This window comes from Sparus aurata, chromosome 2 (assembly GCF_900880675.1).
Source record: "Sparus aurata chromosome 2, fSpaAur1.1, whole genome shotgun sequence".
Lineage (NCBI taxonomy): Eukaryota > Metazoa > Chordata > Actinopteri > Spariformes > Sparidae > Sparus > Sparus aurata.
In genome coordinates this window covers 24,923,490-24,949,425 of record NC_044188.1, presented here as the reverse complement: position 1 = coordinate 24,949,425, position 25,936 = coordinate 24,923,490, and the positions used below count along the sequence as shown (strand labels likewise).

General features: G+C 42.6%; 4 protein-coding genes across 7 annotated transcripts in view; 3 read left to right on the top strand and 1 right to left on the bottom strand.

Annotated features, from left to right (window-relative positions):
• The first annotated feature begins 454 nt into the window (after positions 1-454).
• LOC115596571 (uncharacterized) lies at positions 455-10,028 on the top strand. The gene is made up of 9 exons (XM_030441773.1): positions 455-581; positions 2,278-2,457; positions 2,951-2,997; positions 3,921-3,961; positions 4,352-4,435; positions 4,852-4,946; positions 6,323-6,446; positions 7,173-7,603; positions 9,939-10,028. Exons 1-9 carry the CDS (start codon positions 558-560, stop codon positions 10,026-10,028), a joined length of 1,116 nt encoding a protein of 371 aa, XP_030297633.1. The 5' UTR covers positions 455-557.
• On the top strand, positions 10,004-16,665 carry samsn1a (SAM domain, SH3 domain and nuclear localisation signals 1a). Its single transcript, XM_030408703.1, has 8 exons — positions 10,004-10,182; positions 11,181-11,261; positions 11,680-11,808; positions 12,290-12,407; positions 12,540-12,691; positions 12,817-13,032; positions 13,411-13,555; positions 15,854-16,665. The coding sequence occupies exons 1-8, from the start codon at positions 10,129-10,131 to the stop codon at positions 16,006-16,008; spliced, it is 1,050 nt and encodes a 349-aa protein (XP_030264563.1). The 5' UTR covers positions 10,004-10,128; the 3' UTR covers positions 16,009-16,665.
• Positions 16,666-17,440: 775 nt separating this feature from the next.
• hspa13 (heat shock protein 70 family, member 13) lies at positions 17,441-22,357 on the top strand. Its single transcript, XM_030406577.1, has 5 exons — positions 17,441-17,607; positions 17,718-18,058; positions 18,967-19,180; positions 19,444-19,611; positions 20,137-22,357. Exons 1-5 carry the CDS (start codon positions 17,583-17,585, stop codon positions 20,715-20,717), a joined length of 1,329 nt encoding a protein of 442 aa, XP_030262437.1. The 5' UTR covers positions 17,441-17,582; the 3' UTR covers positions 20,718-22,357.
• A 1,027-nt stretch (positions 22,358-23,384) lies between these two features.
• The window catches only part of gdpd5b (glycerophosphodiester phosphodiesterase domain containing 5b), a 43,982-nt gene continuing 41,430 nt past the window's right edge, over positions 23,385-25,936 (bottom strand). For 2 of the 4 annotated variants that reach the window (XR_003982170.1, XR_003982171.1), the window contains 3 exons: positions 25,492-25,604; positions 24,954-25,227; positions 23,385-24,768 (listed from right to left, as the gene is read on the bottom strand). Coding sequence is in view for 2 of the 4 variants with exons in the window: in XM_030403325.1 (XP_030259185.1) it covers positions 24,683-24,768; positions 25,492-25,604 (199 nt within the window). In the remaining 2 variants the exon portion in view is untranslated. The remainder of the gene's footprint in view (positions 24,769-24,953; positions 25,228-25,491; positions 25,605-25,936) is intronic. The other 2 variants (XM_030403325.1, XM_030403335.1) reach the window with 1 other exon arrangement.

Here is a 25,936-nt window from a genome sequence, read left to right as displayed (position 1 = left end):
TCAGCAACCTCACTGCTAGATGTCACAAAATCCTACACACTGGACCTTTAACTATCAAACAATGTCATTTATAATAATATAACAATCATATGGGACCTTTTTCTTATTTGATCATTTGATCGATCATTTTAATGCATTTTGCTAATAATACTTCAAAAAGCTACATTTTTGAATGCAGGGATTTGACTTGTAACGGACGATACAAAACAATACTTTATTCCACCACTGAGTGTAAAAAATGCTTGGCTGCTGGATAAAACCTCCCTGCAAAAAAAAAAAAAAAAAAAAAAAGATTCAAAACAAAGACTCATCTTGTTGCTCCACCAATGATGGGCTTGTTGTCAAGAGTGAGTTCTGCTTCGGCTGGTAGAGTAATGGTGGTCCATCTATTGGATTAGTGGAGGGATTTCACTGTGGTATTAATCTGAGAAGACAGCAGGCGGCCCGGGCTGGGCTCACACTGAGCTGTTGTGTCTCTCAGTCTCTGGCTGTCACTCAGCTCGCTGTTTCACCTCCACTGGACGCATTGACACCAAACAGGACTTCTCACAGCCAGCATGAACCTTTTCTGCTTCTCCCTGGTAAGAGACACCCTTCTTTATCTGTGCATTTACTGAACCAGCTGTGTGGGAGAGATGCTGTGGGAAGGAGAACTGTCATGCAAATGTGAGCTCGGCCACAAGCAAGGCGTGACAAATCTACAAAGTAGTAGCAGTAGTACTCTATTTGTTGTTGGATCATTTCCCCAGCATTCTGTTATTAGAAATATCCCCCTGATAACAAGTTTCTCCTTTGGCACCATCCACTTCTCAGCTGCCTGTAATCATACTTCTTTAAACTCATGTGCTTTATGAGACTTTAGTAGAGTATGACACAGTAGCACCACATGTGTGTACTTGACAGCTGTAGTTTATGTAAAACTTGTTTGTTTTCATGAAAGTATTGACAAGTGAATCGACTAGGTTAAAGATAAGTGTGTGTTGGCAGGCGCACACATACGCACACGCACCGCTCACACATATGGTCCCTCAGATGCTGCCGCAGCTGTCACGCTGCACGTGGGTATCAGGTCATGCATATAGAAACTTGGCTTGAGCCAGATGTTGCGGATGTTGACCAGTAATCAGGATTTTAACTAACGTCTTACCACAATAAACAAAGGCTTGAACTGCGGTCGCACTTGCCGTGCCCTTTCTCTTGCGGTGGTTCACCATCACGTGTACAGGGACTTCTTGTGCATACACAAACTCTTCTAAATACATATGGTTTGGTTTGGGTAATCATTTTACACACTAGGGACACAAAGGGGAGTAAATGACATGTTACAAATTTGAACTGGCTATAGACTTTTCTTTTCAAAATGTTGATTGCACAGTGTAATGGCTGTAGGATAATGACAACGTCAGCATTTAGATTGATTGCTTAAAAAACCTCGCTCTCATGATGCAATTTAGTCTGCCACTGGGCACAAAATCGTCTCGACTATGGGGGAAAGTTTCCTGTTTCTACTTAAACTGGGTGCAAGACCAATACGCACATATGTTTTTATAAAAACTATGCAAAGGATAAGGAGTTTACAAGATCAGAGAATACATCCAAGATTCAACGTATTACACAAAGAACAATTAAAAGCATGAATTAAAGGAATTTGTTTTGAAATATCTGCAATGAAGTTAATACAACTCAGAGGGAAACTGTGTGAAGGTACAAATGTGAGAATTTCTGTGGACTAAAAAAAATCACCTTCCACCTTCCTTTGTTGCCACTACAAATGGCAGTCTGTCCAGTAAACAGATAAGATGTCACCGTGCAGACACGACGAGATGAAATTGGTTTTCCGTTCCTAGAAGGAATCCAAACAAGCTGAACACATTTTTTAATCCAGTCTGAAATCTGTTCTGAGGAATTTCGATCCTCCCCTACATCCACGGTTGACAAGCAATTTTAGGGGAGCTTTGGAGCAGCATTAACAGCACATCCCTACGGTCATATCAAATTGTAATGCTTTGCATCAGAAGCAATCTCGTACACTCTATAGGTTTTATCTAGCTTTACGCTCTTGAACAAGCATCTTTAAAACTTTGACCTGATGTGTGATAACCTATTTGACCTGCTTGGTATGTGTTTATCACAAGTGCTCATCAGACTTAATACAATAGGATAGATCAAATCCATTCATAAATTGGATAACCCTAACCCTAACCTTAACCCTAACCCCACTGCCAAATTTCACCGTCTAACAGCTGTGTGTCTGTCCCTCTGTCTCCGTGGCATCAGGAGGGGTCGATGGACAGCCTGTACGAAGCTGTGCAGAGCTCAACTGACGGCCCACCACCGCCCATCCCCAGTCGCTCTTCCAGCCGCTCGTGCAGTCGTTCCTGCAGCCGCTCCTGCAGCCCAGCGGTCCTGCTGGACGACAACACAAAGTGGGGAGGCTCTGGAAGATCTATCTCTATGGTGAGAGGAGTGCATACTGTTTCTACCAAACAAGGCCCACAGTTTCTTTATTGGCACCCAAGGATACATTTGTTGTGCAGACAGAAAGTTAAAAACAGCGACAGAGATTCAAAGGACCTAAAAATAACAATAAGACGTTTAAATATGTCTGCAAACATACACATCATACAGACTGTGAATGATGATGAGGCCATGTGAGCAATCGTGAGCAGCTTGTGTGAGGTCGCTTCTCAGAGGAATTGGGATTTTTGGACTACCCACCAGATTGTACCTATAAAACAAAGCTGATTATGAAATGATGAACAGAGCCCGTTGACAGCTGCTGCTGTGAGCAGCACACAATTCAGAATTTTTAATTCAAGCCTGTCGTGCAAATTAAATACCACTGATGGCACGCAAGTAAAAATATTTGGCATGAGTCTGCAACAGAAAACTTTATTTATTACACCAATTGGAATGTTATTGTGACTGAAAATGCTGTGTTTTCTTTCAGGACATGCCTCAGATGCAGGGGACCAACTGCAACAAAAAGAAAAGAAGGTGAGCTCACCTGAGAATTTGACAGAAACATGCTGATATCGTTGCACCAAATCCCACAGGTATTTAGCCCACAGGTAAATCTACTTTTAGACCATGTTACATCATCCTCTTCTAATCACGTCATCGTGCCGAGAACAGACAATTAAATTTCATTACAACAATGTAACCCTGCCAGGAATTCAGGCTCCTGTGTGCCTACGTCTTTACGCTTCTTTCGTCGCCACGGACGTCTGCCGTGCAAGTGAAAGGGCTTTCCCATAGAGTAATCATATGGCTTGAAAGGCTCCCTGTTTATTTTCACTGAGGGTTAATACTGTAAATCCTTCCTGCAGCAGAGCAGACGGGCTCTTCAGCAGCGCTCCCCTCCTCATCCTTATCTTTAGTTCATTTGGTTTGCAACACAATCCTGTATTTTTAGGGAGAGGGATTGACAACCCATTAGACACAATTGAAAAAAAAAAGGAAAAGCTTTACATAGATTGTTTTGATTGATAGTAAATGTTTTTTTGAGAAGCAGGGCCACACGGACTTGTAGGGCCAGCAGAAGGCAGATTATGGCTTTGGGCTAGTTGGACTAAGCGGATTCAAGGCCCACCTACTTAGAGTCCCCAGCCGCCTCGACACCTTTACTTTAAAAGAAACGCGACTTTGCGGTCACAGCGTGGTTTCTCAGCCCATAGGAGAAGTACACCATGCTTTCACACAGAGCACTTCTGCACAGTATGAACACTCTCTCGCTGAGCTCTTTTTTTTGCAAAGGGTCTTTGACATATTTCAATGTTGCTTTAAGTGACTTTACATCATAAAAACACAATCATATTAGTGTGGTTGTTGTCATTTGTTATCCGATTAAAGCTTCAGAAGACTCAAACACTTAAAGACACGTGCCTGATGATGTATGTCCTTGTCAACTTTGATTTCAGAACACATATATCCAAATCCGCATCAGATAATGAAGCGCTTGGTGAGTACCAACCATTTAATTTGTATTTTTTTTGTTAATGCTGGATTCATGCATAGGCTTGCATAGAAGGGAATTGACAGCAGCCAAGACAATTATTCTTTTTTAAGTATTACTGAATATTATGGCCAAAGTCTTAAACCAACACCAGCTCCTGTTGCCACCCATATGTTCAACTGTACCATGAACCCACAGGGAGACTACAGTAAATAATTCACCTCAGAAATCATTGTCGTCTAGTTTCTAGATTTAAACCTTGGATAACCTGCAATTCAGCCCGTCCGTGACTCCCAAAACGATTTTATTCAGCCTGATGTGCTCACGTGACCTCACTTCACCCTGACTTTTCACTTAAAATCCTCAATGTTGGTGATTTGTCTCCCTCCGTGGCAGATAACCCCGGCTGTAATACCGCAGTCTGGCAGCCCGCCAAGAGCCGAGAAGATTTAGTCCACATCGCCAACAATCACAATGAAGGTAAATAGGAAATAAATAGGTTAAGCTCATCCATGTGCAAGCGTTCTTTCGGGCTCTCAGCGTGACGTCTGAAGATGCGGGACGGGCTTTTCAGCCAATGCGCCACCAAAATTGTATCCCAAACTGCTGAGTATGTAATAACGTGACACGGGCCTGCGATGAGCATAGTGGGAGGTCGTTTCTAACTGCTCGGACCGGAATTCTGGAAGATATCCACTTGGCTTTCATACAGAAAGAGGAATGTGGATCTTGTCCATTGGGGGCACATAAGGACAAAATATATGAAAGTCAATGAATACATGATAAAAATCAGTTTCCCGCGTAACTTTCTTATTTCTTGTTTTTGGCTTTTCTTTTGGTTTTCCAGTGTTTCTCTAACCTGATGTGATTTCTTGTAACATCTTGTGTCCACGTAGAGATGAGGAAGACTAAACACAGAACAGAAACCAAAGATGGGAAAGGAGCTCATCATTCTGGCACAAAGAAGAAGGAGAAACCGCCCTCGAGCCAGGTTAGAACAAAAAGCTTCAGTGCAGTCTTCTCAGCCCCATTCACATTCATTCAACAGATATTTGAATGCAAAAATGTTGCATTAATGCAAGTCGAAAAAGGGCATAGCTGTGGGTAACATACACTGCAGAAGTGGAGTAGTGGAGCAGTTCATAGGTCAGTAGCAGCGACCACAAAGACTGTGGGTGGGGGAGTGTAAGCCTGTTTTTGAGACCACGTACATGTGACATGTGTCAAAAAACACACTCCCCCATAGCACTGCAGCACTTTTATTAATAGGCATTAAGTGAAGTCAGTGTCCACCACAGATTGATGCGCCCAATCTGGTGTCTGAGCCGCATTTAAATGAACCTGTTGCTGCACCAGTCGGCGGGAGCGTGTTTGCAGACAGTGCAGACTCGGGGTCACACGACGCACAGGGCCATTTTGTGGGAGTTTCAAGCTGCCACCTGCTTGTGACATCCAGAGAGCCTCGGGTGGCCTAAATGGCACAATCATTTAAGGCAAATGTTGATTGGGTTTTAATACAGTGCAGATGGTCCAGAGAGGGTACTGCTCCTGGTGTAATCTCTGGGCCACATGGCAGAGAGATGTGAAAACAAGAGCAGGACTGCCTCTGTGTGTGTTTGGGGTTTGGAGGGTTTAGAGGCCTTGCGCCAGGTCATCCGCTGCCCATTCTGACTAATGCCCATCATAGTGAGAAGCAAACAAAACAGAGCTTGCCAGTAGTGGATCGGCAGCAGCTCTCAGCACCTCATAATGTGCTAAAAGAACCAGTGGCCCAAATAGGATTTGGTATAAGATAGGTCTCTGTTGTCTCTAAATAACCATCAGCCATGCTAGCGGCTTAGCAGTGCTTTCAGCTGACTGCATTAAGATTCTAACTTGCTCAAAAGACAAAGTGTACAAGCAGATTTTATGTTGGTACATACTGTTTACTATGTTCACCATCGTAGTTGAGCGTGTTAGCATGCTAACATTTCCTAATTAGCTCAAAACACAGACTATAGCTAATGCCAATGCCAATTAAGTCAACGTTTTGACTAGATGATGGTGTGAAAAGGAAAGTGAAGGGATGTGAATGTCTGTCCTAAATTTAACGGCACCCCAACCAACAAAAGTCAGAAGTTCACCTAAGTCTGTAGGAATCATCCCCTGGGAACCATGAATGTCAGCACAAAATTCAATGGCAGCCCAACTGTTGCTGTCTGAATGTGGACCAACCGACTGAAGGACTGACATTGCCATCCCTTCAGCGATGCTAATAACAATTTTAGCATAACGTAAAGCTTCCATACATGTTTTATTAAACAATCGGAAGAGGTGTCACACTTTAGACATGTAGGAATTTGAGTATTTTAAATGTGTTCTTTTCAGAGTGTCCATGCCAATGGTGTAGCGACAGAGTCCAAACCTGCTGTCAAAAGAAGCCAAAAGCCTGGAAAGAAACCAGCTGGAAAGAGCGGGAAAGAGGCGTCAAAGAAAAGCCACAATGCCACAGGTGAGACCGTCTTCCACAGCTACTGTACAGCAGGATAAAAGTGACATCCTCTTCTCCTTGATCTAACTGTCCTTTTTGACCTTTCTCTCTGTGACTCAGTGACCCTGCATGACTTAACTTGACTTGTGCTTGCATTAGCAAAAGCGGCTCACGCAGAATTGATCAAAATGGAGCAACCCTGGTCCATGACTTTTCTCCTCTAGATTACACTTCTGCTTTTAAGTGTTGCAACACCTTCAGTTTAGGTGTCTGTCTGAAGTGTCCTTACAGCGTAGATACAAAGCGGGCTGCTTCACAGCGAACAAACATCCGTTCTACACACATTGGGGTTTCAAAGGCGAGAGTCGACACCACAAGAATGTTGTTTGGCCATCTTCAAATTTCAGCCTACACTTTTTCCGGTGCTGCTGCGATGTTTTAGCGATGTGTTAAGTGGCCATTTCTACTGCAAAATGTCTCTTCACACTCTCCACTATTGGGATATTGTGAAATAATGTTTAAAGAGCTTAAACAGAAGTTCTGTGGCGGTGGTGTTATAAAGCTCAGTAAGCAGAGCATAGACAGAACTATGAATCATTTTCTGTCATAATGACCGGTTTTGGTGCAGCAACACCTCAATATGACGTCTGATTGCAGTTTAAAAGAGGTCAAATAAGGCTTCCTCAGTCTCGGAAACATGTAAAATGTCAGTTTTTCATTCATATTGTCTTCTGTGTTCTCTCTCAGTTCACTCCCCGCCGTCTATTATGAGTCCAACCATGGGGCCCCACTATCTGGACGTGCCATACAGGTCAGACAGGAGACCCTACATTGGCAAGTCCTCCACCCTACCTGCCCAGGAGAACACTACCCCGGGCCGATGCACAGAAATAGCTAACCTCCCTGGTGGAGCGACACCCACCCACGCCCACCACCAGCGCTGGAGCAACCCAGGTGACAGCGGTCCCGCCTGGGGGACCGCCCAGCACACCTGCCGCAGGCCGCTCACAGAGTATCGCGTGTACTCCCACGACTTTGCCACGGCCCAAGGGAAGGAGTGGGAGGGCAGACAGCAGCAAGGGACAGCCCAGGATGGCAGCTTGAAACGGGATTGTAAACCCCAGATTCCCCCAAGGGTGCCGCGATCGATCACAGACGGGGATCTGTCAGAACCAAATGTAAGTAGCTGGTGGATGGATACGTGTTCTTGGAAGGGATCCCAGTCAGAGCTGTTTTTATTCTGATGCTTTTACTGCAGCATTGACATTTAGACTTCAGAAGTGCTTTGCTCAGTTGCAGTTCGACAGTCACTAGAAGACTCATACAAAAGTAATTCCTCTCTGGAAGTGTCTCAATCTACAGAGACCCTTCTCTCTGCCTGTATTTTCATATTTTCTTAATATTTTGATGTATTTTGGGCTGTGGTGTGCAGCCCCTAGCCTAACAAAAAACACAGATCAAAGAAAAATAGGGACCAGGTTACATCGCTGCCTCGGCGTCTGTCCTTTGCTCTCTGGCTGTCATGGGTGTGCAAAGGGGTGGGGCTAGACACATACACACTGGCAGAGCAGAGAGTCAAACAGCAGAGATTATGAAGTGTGCACTTTGGCTGGTTTCACTCATAATCCAGAGGATTGTGACTATATTTCTTTGTGCTTGAGCCGGTGTGAAAGATCTGAAAACTAGAATGACAAACAGTAGAGCGCATACCTCCTCCGATGCCCAACAGTCCCCTCAATCCAATCAAGCCTCAACATAATGAAATATGCTAGATCTGGATTTTTACTCTGCATGATCCGTATCAAATTGTGCTCACACATTGACACCAGCCACCTAAATACACCCAATTGTTTTTCATCAAGATCCAACATTCCCATCTCGCAAACCCAACGGACCCGTTGACAGGCCAGCTAAAAGAGAAATTTGTGTGATTTACTTTGCAGTTGATTTCTAAATCAATCTAAGACTGTCCTATTGGGATTCTTCAGTCATTTGCTGTTCAGAAACCACAAGTCCAATGGTCAGTCAGTGCCTATACCACACAAGGGTGCAGATTGACCTGAAGGTCAGTGCCCTTGCGTGCACTTGACATCTCTCAGCTTTAGACCTCTGCTGATACCCGGTGAGCACGTGCAGTGTGTGCCCTGTGTGACACAAAGCTGTAGATAAAGCTTAACATGACTTGGGAGAAAATTGTCTACGATGAAAAGGATGATCTGGTGTAGAGATTACAAGATGCCTATGGATCTATAGTGTCACTGGTTCTTAGAGAGATGTCATTTCATTAGCCATGAAGGCTCTTTAGAGGAGAGCCAGAGATGGAGATGATGGAGATTAAGATTCTCGTTGTTCTGTCTCTTAAAGGCCTCATAGCTTTCGTACAAGTACAAAGAAAACCACAATATATGCTATAACAGCCACAAATCTTAAATACCTATGTTGCTGTATCCTCTCGGTTTGAAAACTATTTAAAACAATCAAACGAACAATCCTCCCCTGACAGTGCATATTTCAGCAGCGATCAGGTGGCGTTTTCAAATGGCGGATATCTCATTTTGAACTCTTCAGATGAACAACTGCCTCCCCGGGGAGCCTCTGAAGTCATAGATTAGAAACCTTAATCTGGATTGACAGGAGTTTACGGCTGATTGCAAGCCTTGGGATTAGGCAACGGTTTTGTCTGTAGAATTCCCTTTTCTTCAAACCCCCCCCCCCCCGCAATGTAAACACAGTGGCAAATCCCAACATGGCAACATCAGAGCAATGACTAACAGAAATGTAGGATCCCGTGAGGAGTCCAGTCGCCTCTCGGTCTCAGATTCAGTGCAGAGGCGGCGTTCTGTTGATCAAAAAGAACAATCTATTCCAGATACATCAAATATATGCCATTGAAGTGTTTCTACGACCTCAAGTGAAGTGTTTCCTCTTCCATATTGAGAGCAGAGACAAACCGGAAAGTGTTTCGACATGGCAGAGTTGCCGCTTTCAGCTGTTCCTCCGGCGTACGTCAGCACTTCCTCAAAAGTGTTGGCCCCACATTAAGAAACGAACACACAGGAATAATTACTCCAGCATCATTTACCATCACCAAGTTCCCCTTTGTTATGAAAGGGACATTTTGAGGAATACTGGACTGACAAATGACTTTCATGAAAGATTTTGACATTTTGACATTGTCTTTTAGTCATGAATGAACAGCTTCCACTGCAGAGTTCAGAATAGTGGTATTGATAGTTGGTTCATGCGGATGTAACCCCTTATCCTGATTTATCATGCAGCATCGGTTAGTATAAGTCTTACTTTATGACATTACAGCCCAACTCTGAGCAGATCGACCTCAGCAGCGGGTGCGACACAAACTCATCCTCAATGGAGATTCTTTTACCTTCTAAAAAAAAATCTACCACAAATGAGAAACCTTAATTCAGCCATTCCTGGAAGCGGTGCTCAATGTTTTCGTTGTGCAGGCCACAAAATGCACACTTAAGCACTTGTATTTTTCCCCTTTCAAAGCGATACTGCTTCAAGAGACATAATGCCAATTGCCTCACATCCTGTGTTGTAAGGAAGTGGGCCAGCCAGCCCATCAGACAGGCAGCCTGAGCGCGAGTTAACACTTCACTGTCAGAGTGGGGTTAAGACGAGAGGCAAGCAAAGGGCTGAGATTTGATCAGAAAGAAAAAAAACTTTAAACAGGATAAAAATGTTGCAGAGGGCGGCCTCCAACGTGTCGGACAAAGCAAAGAGCAAGCCTAAGGTAGGTGAAGATTTAAAGGAAACATAAGCATGTTGGAAGCCAAGAAACCTTTAATGTGACATTTGACATAGTCGCTCAAAAAATGACCAATGTTCTGTGGATAAAGAGAGAGACATACCTGAAGCTAACACTGCTTCAATTGTCATTTTAAAATTGGAAATTTGAAACTGTATTTGTAAAAGGAAAACTAAAAGACTAGTTGACATTAAGTGATCTTTTTACAGTTTTTAAAGATTAAAGTGCATTTTCATAATGTAATACAGACAAACTGTGACAATAAAATACCAATGATTCAATAACACAAAAACTAAAAACAGGAGGAAGGATACTGATATAAAATGACAATCTTGAATTCTGCTGCTGTAATTGTAGAGAACGGAGCATTAAAAAAAAAGAAGTGGGGCTGGCAGACAACGCTGCATTAAATCAATCCACAGAGGGTCGTCTAGGAGTATGGAGCTCATATTTAACCAGGATTTCCAGGGATTATTCATTTATATAATTATTTCGGTGCTCTGCTGCTGCGGAGAGGATGGGATTATAATGACTTTTAGTTTTATGAAAAATTGGAAAAAGGGGGGGGTGTATTAAAACAGGACCAGGGTGAAGCCACTGTGTGCGTGTGCATGTCACCACTGCTGTGAGGAGACAACAGTTTCATTTATGTATTTATCTACTTATTGTGAATACGGGTTTACTGGCGCACCTGTACAGAGACCAGTACACTGTCTGCTGCCACATGACCACAAATGCACCACGTTTCATTTACAAGCTCTCATTTTGAAACATTCTCGCAACAGACTGTACACTCATGTTTCATCAGTCATCCAATCGGGTCACAGAGTGAAGAAGCAGCAGGCTTTTGGAGGATTTTTGTGCCTTGAGACGGCTGGGACGAGGACTCATAATGTCTCAGGGTTGTGTAATAACGTTAAACCTCGCTGACCAAATGGTGACAGTGGCCTCCGTAACGCTTTGTCTTTGAATCCTCCTCACAGCGCTCTACCAGCTTTGGCAAGTTTGAGGGTCTCAGACATCACTCATCACAAGCCAAGCCAGAGGAGAATGGAACAACCGTGGTGAGCAGATTTGTTTTCATTTCATTTGTGTATGCGTGACGCCAAAGAAGGGGTAGATACAGTAGCAGCAAGAATGATATACATATAATATACATATAAACATTAGCATTAAGGATTTGGATAAGGAGTGCTGAAAATGTGTAAAATGTGTAAAATGTGTAAATATGTACAAATATTTGCAGCCATGATGCTGCAAGGTGTTTTTTAAAAAAAGATTTCATAAAAAAGGAAAATGACATTGGAAAATAAACTTCATGTTGGGGGAAAAACCCCTTTGCTGCACAGGAAGTGGTGCATTTTGCTCTGTCTTTATGGGGCAGAAGTACAATTTGTTTGGGACAAAAAATTGAGGGGGTTATAAATGTATTGTTATGGATATTGCAATACCACATGTGCTAAACTTGCTTTCTTCACACAGCTCACAGAAGAAGTTGAGATCCCGGACCAGCACAAATCAGCCGGACTTGGGAAGAAGATGAAGGCAATCTCACTGACCATGCGCAGAAAAATGGGCAAGAAACACGCCAAGACCTTCTCTGAGGAGGCGGTGAGTCACTGGAAAATAGACACACACACTACACACACAGACTCACGTACACACAGCCTCCCCTTTTTATTTAATTGCCATCAGCAACAACGGGTTAAGCTTCCATCATCCACACATATTAATTAGTGACACAAGGGGTGAGATAACAGCGGACGTGCCTCAGTTACAGCAAACTTGCGTTGTTTTTCTCAGGACTTTTATCAGTTTCATCTCTTACAAACCCACATCCTCAGCTCTGACGCCGCTGCACGCCGAAGAGTATCTGGTAGTTTGACTGTAGAGGAGATGGAGCGATAAGATTAAACTTTTGACAAGCTGTGCAACTTTCACAGCCTACATCCCTATCTGAAGCTCTCTCTTTTAGTCTCCTTGTTGACTTTTGCTTTCACGTGGACTTTACAGGAATCTGCTGACTTTGGCCGATTTCATTTACCTCTGTGTTCAATTAAATGACTATCTTTCCACTTCTTTTTCCTACCAGGGCGATGACACAGACAAAGACCCAGAGGCAGAGACGGAGAGTGTGGCTCCAGCTGAGAAAGACTCTGCAAAGACAAGCAACTCCTTAGAGAGCCTCTACAGCGGACAGAGCTCCTCGAGTGAGTATCTGCACAATCTGCACACAGGCCGGACCGAAGGGTACCGTGGTGATCCACAACAAAGGAGTTTGGACTTCAGCTGAACAGTGTATTCAGGAATGAACCGTAGCCATGTTGTGTTTGTGTGTTCAGGCGGTGTGACCAGTGAGTCCAACGGTTCTGGTCAGAGAGACAGTCTGAGGCTGGAGGAGGACGGCTCCTATCAGGGAGAGTTCTGCGGCAAAGCTCGGGTCCACACAGACTTCGTTCCGAGCCCGTATGACACAGATTCCCTCAAACTCAAGGTAAGACGCTGCACCGATTGTGCACGCTGCTGCTGTATGCTGTGCAGCAGCAACAAGAACAACACGAAATTATACTCTCAAGACATAAAGATCATCATCGTCTCAACGTTTCCCTACGCTCACAGGTGGGGGACATCATCAACATCATCAGTAAGCCTCCAATGGGCATCTGGACGGGCATGCTAAACAACAAAGTGGGCAACTTCAAGTTTATCTACGTAGACATTGTGGTGGAGAAAGAGGAGGAAGAAGAAGCGGCTCCCAAGATCAGACAACAGAAGCTGTGCAAAAGACCTCGGCCTAAAACGCTGCTGGAGTTACTGGAGAGACTGAACCTCGAGGTGAGAACGGTTGTTTTAGTCCGTCCACGACAAGGTTTCAGACAGAAAAGCAGGAACAAAGAGTAGTCAGTGAATCTCATTTCATGAATGACAAATTGTTCTGCAAATGCAAAGAAGTCCTTTTAAATTAATCTTATTTAAAACGAAATGCTGCCCTACTTTCCTACCGCAACCTCAAAGATGTATGCAGATAAAATACCTGACATTATCAAGTCTTTGTTGTCTCCGTTATGAAACCTGTGTGCCACCCCTGGCGACCTTTTGTACCATACATTATAAGAAACTTGATACAAACTAGGTGAACGTGTGTGCCTCTGGGTTTTTTTTTTTTTTTTACCGAGTTGATACCAATGAAAACGACCCCTGTTGCTGTTGCAGGAGTACGCCTCTGCCTTGCTGCTGAATGGCTACCAGACAGTGGAGGACCTGTTGCACCTGCAGGAGAAACACCTGATAGAGCTGAACGTCAAAGACCCCGAGCACAGACGCAAGCTTCTCGCTGCTGCTGAGTGCCGCTACACAGGTGAGCAACGCACCCAGCCATGACTATATTATTAACAATCAACACTTCATTTTACAGATCACCAATAACGGGGTTAGGGTTAGCCACATAGTCAACCAAAACCCTGATAAAACCCCAGAGTTGTTAAAGGTGCAATATGTAAGAACTGGCCAGCTGTTGAAGTCACACTCAAAACAAACAGGGGGAAGCATAAAAACAGAGCAACCGCTAACTGCTGCCAGCCTGAAACTCCCCCCCAGTTAGTCAGAACTGAAGAAGCCAGTTGGATGAGAGGTGAAACGTCTACAAGAAACTGAAACAAGTCCAGCTGCCCACGATACAGCACTTAGAATAACTGATGCCGACTTTAGCTGCCGAAATCCAACAACAGTTGGAGCTCAGAGCAATAGAAGAGTGGCACTTTGGACTGGCACAGGCCAGGGCTAACTGGCTAGCATGCTAACTTTGGTAAATATTTCCGCCACACAATAGCCTAAATAGACGGCATAAATGTAAAAAGTGTTATTCTATCAGAGTCTGTTGATAAATTAAGGTAATTTTTGAAACCTTTTCAACTAAAATGCCTACATATTGCACCTTTAATGATTGGCTCACTGTACATATTCTTTCCTCACCGCAGACATTTTGACAAGTCATGCCTGGAAGAGAACAGGTCACTAATAAAACTGATGGTGGTTCCGTCTCATTAAATACCAGGACCCTGAAACTGAATCAGCTAAATGGAAGTCAGCCATGCTTTATTTTATCAGTTATATTTGTGCTTCACTTGCTTTTGCAAAGTACAATTGTCTCCTGTGATAAAAGCTTAATCCCCCTTTACTTAATTACAGTGGTCATTGTTTTTCTTCATTACAGCCCTCACTGACAATATTTATAGTTTCATGCGAATTTTGGCTGATGAATTATTTACATTAATTGTTTCTCCTTATCAAAAGAAGTGTAGCTGTGTCATGGTGGCACTATATGACTACAATGTCTCTGGTCTCCATATCTCCTGTCTGTAGGACTCAAGTGTCAATACCCAAAACTTTTTTATGAAGTTGTGGCACTGAAATACACAAATATCTGGTATTACTGCCCTCTAACTTATAACCAGCAGTCACGAGGTTTTACAGTCCTTCAGTAAATCAAGTCAGTATTGTAAAAATCCCTCAGCATCCATCTGTGTGGATGATAATGTGCCTTTTGACAGCAATCAAACAACGGTAGTAGTAATTATGTGTGAGCTGATAGGCTAAAGTGACATTCAAAGAACAAGAAAAGTCAAGGTAGAGATCTTAATGTAAAAACTGTTTATTTTATTCTGCCAAATAAAGAATACTAGTTCAAAATAAATAAATATACTAATATACTTAATATAACTCCTTTGTTCTTTAGTGACGACTTGGCTCGACATGATTTGCTGATTAAATTCTGCTGTAGAGTAGAAAGGTGTTTTTTATTCTCTAACATCCTGCGCACTGTCAGAGGCTTATCACTGATTTCCTGTTACTCAGATAGAAAGTGCTTAATGGGGCAGAAGGTGTTCCTGTAATCTGATGTCTTGAAGCAGAAGGCAGATAATCGCAGATCCTGAGCATGAATGAAAACAAAACTACTTTCCAGTGCGCAGAGGGGAACAGCAGCCACAGGCTAGTTTTGTTCAGTCTGTTCGGGTTTTACTGCAGTTTGCGCACAAGACAAATGAAAGGGCACTGTAATGTTTGTGTTGGGTGACAGTTTGAGTAAAACAGATGGCAGTGGCCAGCGTGGCATGACCCCGCCAAGCCTATTGACTCACATGAGAGGCCAGTAATTTAATCAAGCTGAACTCCATTAGGTTAGTGGTTTGGCAACCTGGACATGAGGATTAGTGGCTTCCATCAGTGAAGTGAAAATATTGAAGAATGGTGGAATATTTTGCTGTGTGAGAAGGGAAATAAAGAGAACATTTCAAAGGTGTTGTATCTAAAAGAAGAAGACATGATTTACTGCGGGTGTTTGCTGGGTCACACCTGCACAAGTTAATTCAGTTTTTGGGTAATTCGGCCACTCAATCAGCCAGCCTTAGATTGTTCTATTTTCTCAGTCGTTTTAGTGATAATAGCCTCTTATCTTGGAAACAATCTACAGTGCTGTTGCTGTCACAGCAAAATATGATTTAAATGTCAAAGAGCGTCAGGTTCATGCATTTAAATATGGGTTCATTTCCAGTGACTGAAGCACTTCACCAAGAATCTAATGTCTCTGATGTGGTTGGAAACAGAAACTTGGAATATTATGACATTTGATTAAATTCTATTTGGTTTGCGGCTGCAGGTGATGATGTGAGGGAGGCGGAGGAGCACAAATCCACCCACATCCTACAGGAAGAAGACAGCGATTGTCCCCGAGACTCAGGCTGCTTCATCCCCTCCGAATGTTCAGACAGCAAGGAGGACACAGAGCCGCTCACAGACGCTGTGGAGTCTTAATGTGTTTCATTACTTGTCAGATGGATATGATAACATTTGGAATTCAGTAATCCCGTAATTTTCTCCAAATGTCATGTTAATAACCCTTATTCCAACAAGGTAGCCACATGTTTTCCTGCTGTTGAAGCATCTTAAAAGTGTGATATGTTTATGACGGACAACCAATATTCTAAATGTCATCTTATCCATTTGTCACTTTGTCAGCTAATAATCAAGTTGTAAGATTTCTTGATTTTTTAAATTTTATTTTATGTTTTTGAAAAGGTGAACTTTCTTTGATTAAATGTCACATGTATTTATTACATTCTAAATCATTCAGTGTTTTTCCATATAAAGCCTTTATTTATCGCATCTGCATCATTTTGACCTTTATCATCAAATCCAATCTCAGCTCAACATCCAGTGTTATCTCTTTCCTATGAATTATTGGTGTTATTGGTGAATGGATGTTTCTGTGACGGGTTTGAACAATGCATTTCTAATATTGCCTATGATCTATACTGTACAGGAAAACGTGTTTGTTATTTTCTGAATGTGTGTGTGTGTGGATATGAGAATGTGTGAGCGAGAGCCTGTGTTTGCACTCATGTGAAAGTCAGATCTCAACTGTTTTCACAACTTTTTGTAAATAAAATCAAAGAAATACAATTAAACGGATGTTTTCTTGTTAGTCAATTTTTTTGTTTCACCTACTAGTACACTGCCTATTATTAGTGCTTGATGGCCTAAAAAAACATAAATGAAATATAATTGACAGAAATAAAGGTGAATTTTAATTTTAAAGTTAAAACATAATTTAGATTTATTAAATTTTTACTTAAATAATAAGCAGAAATTCTTTTTTCTGAAATGTATAAATTCCACATTAAAACATATTTTTTATATAATTATTATTTTGATTATGTTCTATACACATTATTTTCGTTTCATTTTTTGTTTTATCCAATGTCTAAATTTACATTAGATTTTTAAACTTTAAGCAGAATTGATCATTTTTGCGATTTTTACTTTTTCTTCCTCTCCTTTTTTATTTTTTCACTTTAATTTAATTGCCTTAATTTGTTTGCATTAGTTTATTTAATTAATCTTTTTTATTCTATCTTATTTAATTTTTTAAAGCTAAAACTAAACATAAATGAGTTGTTTTCTTCTTTTATTTTAATATATCAATATGTTAATACATTTCATTTCAATATCTTATTTTATTTTAACCTGAACCTTTTCTTTTTCTTTTTTTTAAACGCTCCACTGTCTTGGCCGTGCCTGGTTGGCTGAATGCGCGGCTACGTCACAAAACCTTCGCGTTACGTTGCATATCGCAAGCGTTGACGGGAAATGTGGTACAAAACTATTGTGTGCTGCGCTACCCGTGCCGTTGATGGTGTTACCCGCAAACTCCATTACCCAGCATACACCAGTAGTGATACAACGTTGACGTGTATTTTGTTGGTAGTCTGAAAACTTCCTGCATCGCATCATCCACTTGTCAAAGCATCATTTGGTCGAAACTTGAGCAATTTCACCGACATTTTGTGAAATTCAAGCGGTGGGTGACTTCGCAACAGTGTGAGACGATGACGGGAGAAATTTCAATGATTGGTAAGTTTAATTACACATTTTTCTCCCGTAATTAACCGGTGACTGGGTGCTAACACACGAGCTAACCGGTTTATTCCATCTGTAATACGCGTGTTGTGACCGTGCCACAGGTTCGGTGATCCTGGCCCTGTTCCTGGCTGGTTACCTGGGCCAGCAGTACTTACCGCCCCCCAAACCCAAAGTGATAGGCCTGGACCTGGGCACCACGTTCTGCTCTGTCGGCGTCTTCCTCCCGGGGAGCGGAGAGGTGGAGGTGATAGCGGATAAAGAGGGGAGGAAGAGCATCCCCAGCGCCGTCTCGTTCACCACCGCAGCGGTGCTGTCCGGACACGAAGCTGTGGACCTGGCCGACAGCAACCCCCAGAACACCATCTACGATGCCAAGAGGTTCATCGGGAAGATCTTTGAGCCGGAGGTGCTGGAGCAGGAGAGTGCTCGGTACCCGTTCAAGGTGGGTGATGCTTGGGCTGGTACATGACTGACTGTGGGCTCATCTGTGTGTTATTGCAGAATGAGGGATTTCTTTAGTGGAGTCACTTCAGGACAGATTTATGTAGGAGGTGTTTTTTCAAAATGTTATTAAAGTCTTTTTGAGGGGAATGACACGTTGATGTATGGAGGACTGAAACTCCCAAAATAAAATAAAAACAAGGATAGAAATAAATAAATGGCTCACCAAATAAATTAACATGCCATTACATGCACTCAAATTAATAATCTAAATGAATAAAGGCTTAAATGCAGGCAATGCCAGTCCTGCTTAACTGTTACTTAATTTTGGGGGGCGATTCGAGTATCAATATACTGGCCGATATGTGCACATTTTGCACATGATCCCTAAAATGTGGTTTCCAAACACTTGTGACAAAGAAGTGTAGCAGATGAAGGATATTTTACAGATTAACAGTAAACTTTATTGTCTAAAATGACATCAGCGTACTGAAATGGTAAACTTTACTGGAAATGTTATAAACCTAAATGACCCCAAGCATCTTTTTCCTTATTGTCACCGCTTGTTTATCTGTTTCACACAGATAATGTGGGGAAATAAGGGATCTCACTGCTCCTTTTTACTGCTGTAAGACAGTTGTGGGAAACATTGGTATTAAGATCCATTTCTAATCTATATTTTGAAGCCTTATGACAGTATACAAGGCGTATATTTATTTATTTATTGTATTTAGTTTAAGAAGGCCTTTCATGTTAAATGGCCCAATAGAAGCATGTGCCCAACATCCATCATCTAGTCTAAGCAGCCTTTATTAAATGCAATCAGAGACACACATCATAATCCATCTCAGTCATCTCTCAATAATAATTGAAAGCTCTCCATGTTGTTTCCCACTGCCCGTCTCCCAGGTGATAAACAATAATGGAAGTGCAGAGTTTGTGGTCTCCACCAACCGCACCTTCACCGTCAGCCCAGAGTTCATCGGCTCCAGGCTGCTGCTGAAGATGAAGAAGATGGCAGAGCAACATCTGGGTGTGCCCATCCAGAGAGCTGTCATCTCAGTGCCGGCAGAGTTTGACGAGAGGCAGAGGAACTACACGGTCAGGGCCGCCAACCTCGCCGGTCAGTTCTCACTCGGTTCTTATTTGAAGCTTTTGTGTATTTTTCTACTTCGTCTGTGTATTTTGTAAGTAATTAATTTCCATTTTTCGGTAATAACATGCATTTTAAATAAACACTAACATTCTAGACACAGTCTGCTCCTGGTATACGTGGACATATTTCAGATAAGATCCATAATGGCCGCTATCCTCCTAAAGCATTAAAAATACAATCTGCACACATATATCTGGAATATAATATACATTCTTTCCCTCGTCTTGCAGGCCTGGAGATCCTGCGAGTGATCAATGAGCCCACGGCTGCAGCCATGGCCTACGGCCTGCACAAGGTGGACGTGTTCAACGTGCTGGTGGTCGACCTCGGGGGAGGAACCCTGGATGTTTCTCTGCTCAACAAACAGGGTGGCATGTTCCTCACCAGAGCCATGGCAGGTAATGTGTTCCACAGAGATAGGAGATTAAAACTGATATGAGCCTGCAGTTGTCTGAAAAAGGAACTTCACATTTCGCAATTCAGGTCTCCGTTGAAGGCTTAATAAGTCCTTTTAGTCTGAGCTCTCCTCTTCATGATTGAAGTGGATTCAGCAGTGGATAATAATGGTCAGAATAATGATAATGATAGTAAAGGTCAGAAATTTCACATGGATTCAGGCAGTTAGAGTGTTTCACAGAAAGAGGACAGTATGGGTGTCATATATCTGTTCAGAAAATTGTCTGGTTTATTTTTAGGTAATATTTGTCTGAATTACAACACCGATTCAAAAAAAGGTTGGGACGCTGCGTGTCACATAAGTACGAACACAATGCAATGATTTGCAAATCCTCTGTGACCTATATTCAGTTAATACAGTTCAAAGACATGATATTTAATGTTCAAACTGATGAATTCTGTTTTTGTAAATGTACAGCCTTTATAAAACAGTGGCCTAATCTTAAGTGGAAAATGTTTTCATGCAGGGAACAACAAGCTGGGAGGTCAAGACTTCAGCCAGAGGTTGCTCCAGTACACCACAGAGCGAGTCCGACAGGAGTTTGGCGTCCCACCCACTCTCAAAGAGGACATCCACCATCTCCGACAGGCTGTGGAAGCCGCCAAGCTCAACCTCACCCTCCAGCCAAGCGTCACCGTCAGGGTGCCCCTGCACCTTCACACCCACGACAGCTCCAAGTCACCCACAGGCTCTGATCCTGCTAAGGTTCTCTTCCAGGCTGTGATCACACGCGAGCTGTTCGAGGAGCTCAACGAGGACCTTTTCCAGAAGATCCTGGCTCCGGTGGAGACCGTGTTAGCGGAGGGCCACCTGGAGAAACATGAAGTTGATGAGATCGTCCTGGTCGGAGGGTCCACCAGGATACCGCGCATCAGGAGGCTGATCAGCGAGTACTTCGGGAAGGAGCCCAACACATCGGTGGACCCTGACCTGGCTGTGGTCACAGGTGTGGCCATTCAGGCTGGCATCATGGGCGGCTCCTGGCCTTTACAAGTGAGCGCTATAGAAATCCCCAACAGACACCTGCGCAAGACGAACTTTAGCTAATCTTCATCCAGGTTATTTATTAACATCAAAGTGATGCCTCAGAGACGTGTCACTGCTTCCCAACTGTATCACGCTGCTCTTATGTGCATAATTTAAAATCTGCTGAAGCAACAAAAGGCAGCGCCACCCGAATGAAGACATGCAGGATACTCAGGTTGCTTACATATCTGGGAAAAGCGGCGGCAGCAGCAAATATGTGATGATTATGTATCAAAACCAACATTCCTCTTCTAGGCGCAGTAGCCTGATCATATGTGCAGTGTGTAAAGTGAACCATCCTGTTCATGATTTTGAAGGGACGGCTGCTTTTGTTGCACATAACGCTTTGGCAGAAATAACAGTGATGAATGAGAAGCCTTTCCAAAAGTGACATCTAGTGTATCTAATCCTGGTAGATACTTTAACGGTGTTCAATGCAGGGAACAGCCTCTCCTTTAATGGAGTGAAAGACTGACCAGTCCATCTTCAGCTATTTATTTATTTATTCCCATTAAATGTGTGGCTGGCGGTGTGTGTCTGTGTGTGTGTCTGTGTGTGTGTATACAGGTGTTTAGTGGACCTTTAATGCATTTTTTCACATTTCCAACAGAGGAGAAATGTGTGTGTGCAGGAAGCTGCTGTATTGTTAAAGCTGGCGTGTAAAGGTGAACTGCTGCACTCTGGTGGTTTCCTGTTACACTTTGCATGGTCATGCGGACAGAGGAAGTGCAAAGATGTAGTTATGCTCAACCAAACAAATTCACCGGCTAAAAGCCTGATAAATAAATAAGGTTACTCGTGAGGTGTAGCCTCATAGAAGAAGGTGCATGTTGGAGAAAGCCTTAATATTCTCACAGTACTGTATATCTTAAATCCTGAGCGTCACCCCTCCCTTTGAAGAAATACAATTAGTTTCACCGGAGTCATGCTCAGTGCTGCACTTTGAGGACTTCCACTTGTTAGCCAACTTTTTCCGTGCAATAATGCATGCTTCATTTAAAAAGCAATGGCACACGTTGCACGTATTCCGCATTCACATGTCGGAGTGAAGTACAGCCTGCTGTCCCTGCTGTAAGGTCAACACTGAGTCCCACAGGAGGACCAAAGCGTTGCTCTCTGGTGCCTTGTGTATTTGATATTGCATTTGTGGTGCCTAAAATGTGAAGAGAAAGACGAGATTTATTCAGTAACTTTCTTGTGAACAAATTGTATTTGACGTGTTCTTACTCTGGCAGACAGCTGCCTGGTTATTGTGCGTCCAGTATGAAGTACAGACGGTCCAATGTCATTTTAAACCAAGAACTAAAAGTACCAACATTCCTTCAGAAGCTGTCACTATTTATTTTGCCAAATGTCTTTTATGAGTTGGTGTTTGACTTCATCTCATTTTCTTTTCCAAATGTATTTCTAATGTTGGAACTAAAAGCTTGATGTAACACAGTTATTAGGAAAGATGAAGCTAATTTGAGGCTATGCTGTTTGCCTTTGATACTGTAAAGAAACATCAGTCCCTGTTAAAATAAGGAAAAACAAACTATGAGTCTAAGGTCTATTTTTATATCATGTTCTACTCACTGTCAGAGTCTAGCCAACTAAAAAATGACAAAGTTTAACTGTTGCGACCAACTTTTCAGCCAATTAAAACTCAATTCTGCAACTTCTTTCCTGTCTGATTATTTTGAGGAAGAGTCAAACTTCCTTTGTTGGGACACGTACACATACCGTAGCACTTCACATACGCACATATTGTATCAAGATCTTCCAGTGGTGCCCAACCATTTTCCCATGGAGGGTCTAAACTGTCACTAAATGGTGGACCACGGGCCAAAAGCAGACGCTTGATGTGTAAAGATGCAAAATGGTTCTATATACAACCCCTGAGAGGCAAGTCAGAGAAAAACAAACTCAGGTAATCAATTTATAATCCTTATCTAAAATTGTTTTCCCTTTTGTTTATGTATTAAGTAAGAGGTTTTGCCAGGATAATCAGGATAAGATCTTTCCATTTCTTTCCATTTGCCTCTCTAGGCTTACATAAAACCCTAAATTCCCCTGAATTGACTGATGCCCTGAACATAGATATATTTTCTTTTAACCTTTTTTTTTTCCCTCTACCAGAAGGATCTGGCAGACCCACGATGCTCTTGAGGGGACACTTGAATAATTTCTTCTTTGTTTCAGTGTTCTTCGTGTGAATGAACATATTCTCTTGTCTGAGAAATCAATAGATAGAAGACAAAAATGATCCATCAGTGCATATAAATGAAAAGGTGCCAAATTAATTGAAATACTATTGAAATTAAATTAAGTTTAAAACCTAACACGCTGCAGTGTGTTGATAAAACAACATTATAATGAAGCACGTAGAGCTGCAGAGATGTTTGTATGGTACAGACCTCAACAAATGTCACATCATGATTGTTATAGTTTTAGTAGTGAATCATATTGAAGTCGTATCATCTCATATATATATATATATATATATATATATATATTTTTTAACCATATTGAGCAGCACTTTAAATGGACACAACAAGCTTTCACGTAATGATAGGATAAGTGGTTTTTGTAGTGTCTTTGAGCAAAACTTGATTTTGTGTGTGTATGTAGGGGAGAATACTAGTTTGAATTGGCTTCCTTTAAACAGATTCCTTCGAGCTGTAAAAATACAAAACACAACTAGTAAACTCCTGTTTTAGAAGACTTTTTAATGTTTAATTCTGAGGCACAGTAATACCCAAAGAAAGGAAAAAGAAACACAAAAAGGCAATCCATTTTCTTAACCCTGCGCTGCCTCTTGTGATTACGGTAGTGTCCCTTCAGTTAGCTTAGAGCTTTATATTCACATTTAGCATCCACTTCATTAACCTAAAGTATTCAGGTTTACACCAGCAACCGACAGTTAGATGCATGTCAACACTAAAACACCACAGACTTAACTGTAATTCAGAGGCTGAGCAGGAAGTGACTCGACTTCCACCGTGACCAAACTATTGCTATTGGAGTTGTTCAACAGTTTCATCACCGTCACATTGTTCCAATGTAATTCTTAGTTGGCTGGAGCATCTCATGCATTGGTTCACCTTTTATGTACAATAACACACTCAACGTAGCACTGCACACAGGGTAGAAAATATGTACCCAGCCAGAATACACACAATACACCGTACACATCTTTAAAAAAAAAAAAAAAAAAAAAAATCCAAACACATTCACATTAACCATAAAAAGACAACACAAATGTTCCTCTCCAATCCATTTTCACCAGTTCGTCTGGTTGATGGGAGCACAGCTCACACACACACACACACACACACACACACACACACACACACACACACACACACACACACGCGCACACATCAGATGATATCTTACATACACCACGTGAATATTTCACCTGGAGGAGAAGGCAGGACTTCTGTAAACAGCTTGTTTGTGTTTTTTGTTTTTCTCTTTAAATATAAATATTAATACTTGTACTTTTATGAACAACAGCACAGTGGAGTGCTGACAGAAGGCGGGGGGGGGGGGGGGGGGGCCGGGGGGGCATAACGAGCTGCTAGCGTTTAGTCTCATGCTGCAATAAAGCCTCGTTAAAAAGAAACTCATCCGCTGAGAGGAGAATATCATGTACAGTGGTTAAAAACGAGAAACTGCTTTGGAAAATTAGCTTAAAACATGAAAGAAAAACATCTTTAAAAAGAAGCAGGCATCGGTAACTCAGAGGGGCCTCTGGGACATTTAGATGTGGGAGAGGAGGCCACGGATTTGGCGTATTCCGCTGATAAAAAGTGCGTGAAGTCCCATGCGATACAGTATGTCTGACAAGCAAAACTATTTACACAATGTACACAAAAGCAACTGGGTGGATGTCTTCTCCGTCATGTACAGCAGTCTGTCAGCCGATCAGCAGGACAGAGGAGGGGAACAGACTTCACTCCGACTTGAGTAGGAGTGATGTGGGCAGATTCACACGGTCCCAATCACTGGCTGATGCCTCGATTGGTGTAGTAGTCGTAGCCATTGTCCACGTACAGCTCCTCAGCACTGCCAACTCCATTCCCCACCTCTGGAGGGCGCCAAAGGAGTAGAAAAAAAAAAGTCAGTGACCTGTATGATGTCATCACTGTCACAATAAACCACTCAGATTTAGCCAATAGGTTGACAAACTTAAAGATAAAGTAGACATTGAATGAAAAAATGAATGAGAAAGTGATGGAGAACCTCAAAACATCTGGCTCTGATGTGACTCACCTTTAAACCCCCCAGCACTAGGGGGCTGTCTAGACAGACCGGGGTGTCTATAAGCTCCCCTACACATGACGTAGTCTCCAGTTGGAGGGTTTATGGGGGAGGTTTGGTGCATGAAGGGATGGATGGATGGATGAAGGAGGAGAGGGGCACAGTAGGCAGAGGAGTGGTGGGTAACGAGGGATGCAATGGATGCATGGAATAAAGGAAGAAGTCACACTGCTGGTAGCATGGACAGGAAGTGGTGCACATCACACAGGCTGCTACTGGGGCTGACCTTCAACAGGGAAGAGAGGAAGAGGAGGAAGAGTAGGAGGACATTCACAGACACTCAGACGGATGCATGCTGGGACGGAGTGACATGCTCGCCGGGCGCCTGAAGCTCGAAAAGGCTCATTCCTCGTATTTAAGCTGGGAGTTTGAGAAACTGCTTTTAGAAAAATCCGCCTATCAAAAAGGGAGGAATTAGATCTCAGAGTTCAGGAGCCCGAACAAGAACAGGAACACGCTACAAAACATCCAAGAGTGACAAAAGTCTTACCAGAGAAGATGAGTTTCTCCTTCATCACATTGAGGTCTCTGCTGGACCTCCTGACGGCGGCGCTCAGCATGATCTGCTCAGGGTTGTAGCTGCGCATACCGCTCGTCCGATACCTGCGGGGGTCAAACGTATGGTCAGAGATCTCCTCAGGACAATAATGGTGCCGCTAACATCGCTGCCTCTACTCTCATCATGCAGTTCGGGGTCAGGATTCTGCTCTAGGGAGGGAGGACGTTTACATTTTTGGAGTAGGCGTTTAAACCCTGCTCAGTATTTCTTTGAGCCACTAGATCCTGAAGTGCAGCTACGGTTTGTTTCATCTGATTTGGGTTCAAGGTGAATTAATAGAGAATATAAATGCGGTGTGTGGGGCTCAGTTTAGGCTGACACAACACAGCATCATCCTTGTGTTCTCAAAGTGTATAATGAGCACTAAAATATGGAT